Genomic DNA, 7,741 nt, shown 5'->3' with positions numbered 1-7,741 from the left:
GCTGGGGTGACGCCCCCAGCTGGCTTTTTGTCCCACTATAGCTCGCCTATGAGACAAGCCACCTGCTTTTAAACCTGTATACATTTTAAGGGGACGTGACTCACTCTCATAATTAAAAACATTCTTTCAAATTTCAAGCATTTCAAGTTTAGTAAATTTTTCATTCCTTTCACTTTCAGGTTTGTCCTCAGAACTGCGAATTTTTAAATTTCCAAGTACTAGCAAGTCGTCGATAAAAACTAACTGCCAAGATGGATCCTTCACTGTTGAAGGAGAGGGATGCGTTTTTGAAAAGAGCCAAGGCAACCCCCGTTATAGAGAGCCAGAAGCGTAAAGCCAAGCCGAGTGACAAAGATGACAAGAGAGCAAAAAAGCCTAAATTCAAATCGGAGTCCTCGTCAGGTTTGTATGGTAAATTCTATCCACCCAGACTGTTCCGCCACTTTTTGCTGAATCATTTCTCTTTTTCAGAGGCTATTGAGCTTTTTATATAGCGCAATATCCACTAAACGTGCTCAAAGCGCTTTTACAAGGGGTCCCTGGTCAACAGCAACATTTAACATGTAGGACGAGACATGACGCCTGTTAGGCGATATTACAATTTTTCGGACAAAGACAACGCTGTTAACGACCAGGTACTCATTTTACACCTGAGTACGGTGAGAGAAAGTGAGTAAAGAGCCTTTTCCAAGGACTCAACTATGCGCTGAGCACGAGGCTCGAACCCAGGACCTTCCGATCCGAAAGCGAGTGTCATACCACAAGACCACATAGCCGCACAAATTCTATCCACCCCGACTGTTCCACTTTTTGCTGAATCATTCTTTTTCAGGGGCTATTCTGTCCATTACTGTAATATTCTGCATATATGTCCCTGAGATAATCAGTTGCATGGTTAAAAGCTTGAATTGAGATATTGACAATTTTAGTCAACAGGTCAATTTTTATGGAAAATCGTTAAATCAAACATTTTTCTTCATATTGATGAAATATTTTAATTGAATTCTACTCCTAAATATTTTATTTTAATTTTTTTATTAAGATAATTATTATACTTCATATCTTCTCTTGTCAACTTTGGAAGCGATTTTCTCAAAATTAGGGTTTCACACCCTAGCCCATGCATATAATAATATTATAATATATACATTCATGCATAAAAATGTATAAACACAAAGTTGAGAATCTATGGTGACAATGTATACATATATATATATATATATATATATATATATATATATATATATATATATATATATATATATATATATATATATATATATATATATATATATATATATGCAAATGTACAAACATGTAAAAATATACAACCAAGAACCAATAGCAACACCTTAATATTAATTTAATTGAGATAGGCCATACCTCTGGCCTTTAGTCCGAACTTGTGAGTGTATATAAAAGATAGTATTTAATTTAAATCACAGTTGGGCGTTAGAAATTCGAACATCATGTGGCAAAAATGAATTAAGGTGACGTGTTGTCTTTGTTTTTATAGATATAAGGCGACGGCTCCTCATGGAGAACTTAATATATTTGCGAAGGGAACCATATCTTCATGAAAAATAACCCGATTTGCTTAAAATAAAGATTAAAATGCACAGGAGACATTGGGCGTTCAAAAAATGCCAAAAAAAAACAAAAAACGCAAAACAAAAATTTTCACCATGCGACTGTTTATCTGAGGGATGCACACATATTACTGTTCGATTTCGCACAAATTTTATCTATCTTTTGTTATTCTAGAATGTAACAGTGAACATGCTGTCAAAGGCATGTATTTATTTGTTCCAAGCAAAATTTCAAGGAAGGCTAAGAGCATGCCTGCCAACACTTCCCGTTTTTGGCAGAATCATTCCTATTTTAACTCTTCCTTTCCGCTACTGCCTCTAAAATTCCGATTTTCAAAAATGATGATAATGGTAAGAAGAAAAAAAAATAAGGGGGGGGGGGGGTTAAAAAGGTGAGTTTTTTTTTTTTTAATTTGCAGAAGGAATATGAATTGCACTCTCCCCCACTTCCCCTTTCCCATTTCATTACCTAACACAATAATTGATTTGCAGTTTGCCAGCTGTTCCAGATCACTGTCTTTGTGTGTTTGGTGACAAAGCTTATATTATGGTCATTTTGATAGGGAATTTTCCATTGTTAAGGGGCGGTTCGGGTCTAATTATTAGGAAAATCCTTCAAAAATTTGATTTTGAGATTTTGGTGGAAAACGATATTTTATTATCTTAGAAATAATATAATTGAAGTCCAAATTCTTAAAGTAGACTATAAAGGCACGAAATACACAGTCGAAAATGGTACAGGTAGTAAGAAATGTGTGAAAAACGGGAAGCCATTTTGCTATTTTCTCAATATGTCATTTTTCTAAGGGTATGGGAAACTGTGTCAAACGTTACTCAGAATCTATTCAATGGAATTGTCTGAAAATTTCCACAGTTATCACAGAGATAATGTATTATGTTACCATAGAGAGATTTTTTTGATAAGATTTGTGAATTTTAAATTATAATCCTAAATCTGAAATTTTTACATCAATTTTGTCATAACATTTTGATTCTCAACTTTGTAATGATCTAATAAAAATTCCATAAGCTAAAGCCGTAAAATCTCTCTATGGTGACACACTATGGTACAACGTTGACAAGAGGGAAGAATATGGAGGTCATTCCTTCATTAGTTTTTGTGGAACGTTTGCCACAAGATTGTTATATTTTTTTATGTCAGACCCCCAAATTAGATCGCAAAATGGGTATGAACACAGATAATTAAAAATTTTCACCATAAATGTTGTTTTTTAACCTATATTGAAGATACAGAATGATTAAAACCGCCAAATATAGGTTATTAAATGTTTTTTAGAAAAGACCCAAACCGCCCGTTAAGAAATTCCAAAAATTTGTCTCAAAATTCTTATTTTCTGACTTTATGATTCCACTTTTGAAATATGAAGGGTTGGCAGTTCTGTAAGAGTAAGAGTGCCTCTACTGAGAGCTCGACATGTTGTAAGCAAAAATTGACCATAATACATCATAGCTGTCATCTGCATTTTTTGCCAAATTGGGACCTAAAATTTGCCAAGAAATTTGCCACAAAGACCAAAAAATTTGCCGCACTTTGGGTCCTTATTTGATTTTTTGACGAAACGATCCATGACTGAAGTTGGAAGTGTAAGTGACTCGATTTATTTGACTTGAGAAATGAAATGACTGAATAGTGTTACAAAGATTTTAAAGGATCATTATCCGTAGAGAGTAGCTTCCCTTGGTTTGGGCCCAGGCAAAGCTTCAACATTTCTGAAGTTTCGCACTTTTTTTCTCGTTATGTTGTTTTCGCTTCTTTTTTTTCCAAAAATTTGCCACGCGATTTGCATTTTTTGGAATGTGAAGGGGTTGGCAACTCTGGTTAGGAAAATCATACAATTGTTTTATTTATTTCCATTTTGCAAACTATTCCTGCAGCTCCAATGGACTACAAAATGTCACAAGGAAGTTCCACCTACAAATTTGGGGTGCTGGCAAAAATTGTTAGATTCTTGAAGGTTTGTTTTAGACAATAATGTTAATCATATAACATATAACAACACTGATGAAAATGATAATAATGATGATAATAGTAATAATAATGATAATAATAATAATGATAATAATAATAATGATAATAATAATAATGATAATAATAATAATAATATAATAATAATAATAATAATAATAATAATAATAATAATATAATAATAATAATAATAATAATAATATAATAATAATAATAATAATAAAATAATAATAAAAAATAAAAATAATAATAATAATAAAAATAATAATAAAAATAATAATAAAAATAATAATAAAAATAATAATAATAATAATAATAATAATAATAATAATAATAATAATAATAATGATAATAATAATGATAATTATAATAATAATAATAATAATAATAATAATAATCACATATGTCCCGATTTGACAATCTGGAGAAAAAGATGGAAAACATTAAAAAAAAAAAAGATTGGAGACTTTTTTTATGTAAGGAAATGACTATGGCATGTCTCAGGATTTAGATTTTTGGACAACGGGCCTGTAAATTTTCAGCCCATAGGCTGATTTCAGACTTTGTAAAAACAATTCTCCGTTTTCAGTCTTCCAACTGACATTTGAGAAATTTTTTTATTATCTTTCATGGAAACTCCAAAGCCTAATTGTGGATTGTATTCCACTGTAATTTCAGTCTTATTTTAGATCATCGGAAAAATTCGAAAATGAGTAATTTCTGACATAATTTAAACAAAAATCTGAAAACTCATTTTTTCCATAAATATTTATCGTAGGCATTTTCTTCTTGATGAGTGAATTATTTGTTTAATTTTTTTTTAATTCTGTTTTGTTGAATATCAATTTCATTTTGTAAAACTTGCATAGTCTAACTCCCTCGGTATGAGTGTGTCAATGGTTTGATAAATAACATTGTAAAGAGTCTTCGGCATTTAGCGCTATAGAAAAATACTTTCTTCTTCTTCTTCTTCTTCTTCTTCTTCTTCTTCTTCTTCTTCTTCTTCTTCTTCTTCTTCTTCTTCTTCTTCTTCTTCTTCTTCTTCTTCTTCTTCTTCTTCTTCTTCTTCTTCTTCTTCTTCTTCTTTCCGATGATTATTGAGTCATCCATCTTGATACTACCATCGTCATCATTCTTCCGCTCACTGCTCCTTATCTTGGTTTTTCCGAGCCCAAAAGTTACTCATTTTACACCTAAATACGATGAGAGAGCGAGAGTTAAGAGCCTTTTCTAAAGACTCAACAATGTGCCGCTCACTCAGGGTGGGTCTTGAACCCTTGTGACAAGACCTTGTATGTCCCCGCGGAAAAATGTCATTTTTCATCCAAAATTATGCCCCAAAAAATGCCACAAATAGTTACATAATATACACACGTATACCAGAATATTCTTATTTACAGTAATAATAACATTGATATTGACATTGCATACATAGAAATGAAATAAGTTCAAAAGTTATACTCGAGCCTAATCGAAAAACGAAATTACAACCATTCGGACCCACTATGAAAATACTGGTTGGGATTAATGTACCCTGTGCTTTAATAAAAAAGACGACAATAAAATGCTGCTGCATTATGCGGAAAGCGGCCGCATTTTCCTGGAGCGACAGCCTTATAATTATAGCTGCACAATATTCACAATCTGACAGCTTTTTCATCTTCTTATCCTTGATAAAATTTGCCATCTCTTCTCATTTCTAAAACCCAGTCCCGATACCAAGAGGATATGAACGAACCTCTTCTGTTGGAGGAGATTCTAAATGAAACCAAACAGCTGGATATCAACAGCAAGATGAAACATTGGCTGGCCACGGAGGTAAACATAGGAGATAAAATGAGATAAAAAATAAAGTTCCCTTTATTTCATCCCATAGGGGAAATTTTTCTCGAGGGTTTGTTCCAAGGGAAGACTGGAATAACCCAGGCAAAATTGAGCTAGGGCGAGGTGACTTGCTCAAGGTCGCACAGTGCAGCGGCGGGTGATCGAATTCGGTACCTTTCTGGTATGAGTACGAAGCATAGACTATACCGCTGCCCGCAACTGATAGGACTAAACATTGGGCGATATGCTAGCCATTGAATATGCATAGCTGCCAACCAGTACGATAAAATCATACTTAGCACGATTTGGCCAATCCAGAAAAAGAAAAAAAGAAGAAATCTGATAAAAAATAAGCTTTTTAAGCCCAAGCCTCAGTAATCTGCTTCTGTCACCACCTCCCCATCACTTATGCCTACCCAGTATGATGATAAAGGTAAGCTTCTCTTAGTATTACAGTTCTGACCATTCTAGTTCTTAAGTACATTAATAAATATGCCATTTTAAGACATGAATTGGGCATCCGCGCCGCACCGCGTATAATAATACGTTTTTGCATTTTGAAAAGTTGGCAGCTATGAATATGCTGGTATTGATACAAATACATGGGTGCCAATTTTACACTGTGGTGCCAACCTTACGTCAAAACTGCGCATCCTTACGCATTTTCATTCATTGTAAACATTTTGCTGACTACCACATTATGCATTATTAACAATCGTACATTCTTTTAGTGTACTTAACCACTTTAACCCATTTCTTGACCTGGAAGTTCCTATAGGGAGTTCAATATGATATTGGATGATTATTTATAAAGTATTTTATACTCTAGCTAGTATGGTCTAATTTTTAAAAATATTTAAAAAATATTTTAAAATATTTTTATAGGTACGGAAAACCCAAATTTAGCTTATATAATTGTTGTCTTTAAGTTGCATTCAATAGGTAGAACTTTTTGTCCTGATTAAAATGTTATAAAAATGATTAAATTTATTGTCCCAGTCGTTAGTCAGCAATCCCAAAGTCACGGTGGTGATGGAGGACGGAGCCAACAAGTTCTGCTTCAAGCCCAAGTTTGACATCCACGGCAAGAAGGATCTGGTCAAGTTGCTCAAGTCCTACGACATCCACGGCAGGGGCGGCATTTTTCGAGAGGACATCGAGGAATCCCTGCCCGACACGGAAAAAATACTCAAGGTAGTTTTGTTGTGCGGCTCCGTGGTCTAGTGGTATGACTCGACTTACATGTTAAGTTGTTGTTGGCTTGGGGTCCCTTGTAAAACGCGTTGAACTGGTTCAGTGGATAATGCACTGTGTTAAATGCTCGAGCTTGTTTTGTTTTGTGTTTTTGGTTTGTTTGTTTTTTGTTTGTTTGTTTTGGTTTGATGTTTTTATTTTTGTGGGTTTTAAAAAATGTATGCGGCTATGTAGTCTAGCGGTATGACACTCGTTTTCGGATCGGAAGGTCCTGGGTTCGAGTCATGCTCGGAGCATAGTTAATTCCTTGGAGAAGGCTCTTTACTCACACCATACTCGGGTGTAAAATGAGTACCTGGTCGTTAACAGTTGTCTCTGTCCGGAAAAAAAATGTAATATCGTCTCACAAGCGTCATGTTTCCGTCCTACATGTTAAATGTTGCTGTTGGCCTGGGACCCCTTGTAAAGCGCTTTGAGCATGTTCAGTGAAATTTGCGCTATTTAAAAGCTAGATTAAAATTTTTTAGTTTAATGGTGGTGCCACCCTTTCGTAAAATATTTGTATTCTTACGCCTGTTTGCAGACCTGCCAACCCTTCCGCTTCTGGCGGAATCATTCTCATTTTCACTCTTCCTTCCCGGAAAGGAAAAAATATCTTGACTGCACCCTGGATCGATGTTAGTCCCTTTGTGTTGGAAGCGAGTGCCCTACCAACTGAACTGTATAGACATGATTATTTTAGGTGCTAAATTTGACCAAATTCAGATTTTTTTTTTCTTTCCACCCAATATTTGAGAAAGAGATTAAAAAACGGCGATTTTTGAGTCAAGAGAAATTTTCTCCTTTTAACAAAATTGACATTCCCACTAATCTATGTGTTGACAGTGAGAGAACTGATGTGTGGTGGAACTAAAGGTTCCCCAGTTTCCCCACTCTTCAGAAGTTTGCTGGAGAATCAATGATAATTTATCATCTCAGTTGCTCTAAAGCTGAGGTTTAATGCGGTAAAAATTAGGCAATTGTTCAAAACGTTCCTCATTTTTCACTTTTGTCCCCATCAGCCCTGATAAATGCTGAAGTTGCCATAAAATTAAAGTATGGATAGCATGTGGGAAATAGTAACAATAAAGTGATTTAATATTATAGA

General features: G+C 34.3%; 1 protein-coding gene across 1 annotated transcript in view; it reads left to right on the top strand.

The window, feature by feature from the left end:
* Positions 1-191: 191 nt before the first annotated feature.
* Positions 192-7,741, top strand: part of LOC144960802 (transcription initiation factor IIE subunit beta-like) — a gene marked incomplete at its 5' end in the record, with an annotated part of 19,910 nt that continues 12,360 nt past the window's right edge. The window contains 4 exon segments of the mRNA XM_078894145.1: positions 192-402; positions 3,486-3,565; positions 5,287-5,394; positions 6,400-6,594. Of these exon segments, the coding sequence (XP_078750271.1) occupies positions 252-402; positions 3,486-3,565; positions 5,287-5,394; positions 6,400-6,594 (534 nt within the window).

Source organism: Berghia stephanieae, chromosome 15, assembly GCF_034508935.2.
Source record: "Berghia stephanieae isolate SIO BIC M18660-M18661 chromosome 15, UCSD_Bste_1.3, whole genome shotgun sequence".
Taxonomy (NCBI): domain Eukaryota; kingdom Metazoa; phylum Mollusca; class Gastropoda; order Nudibranchia; family Aeolidiidae; genus Berghia; species Berghia stephanieae.
The sequence above is the reverse complement of the archived record's forward strand: the minus strand, read 5'-3'. Positions and strand labels throughout refer to the sequence as shown.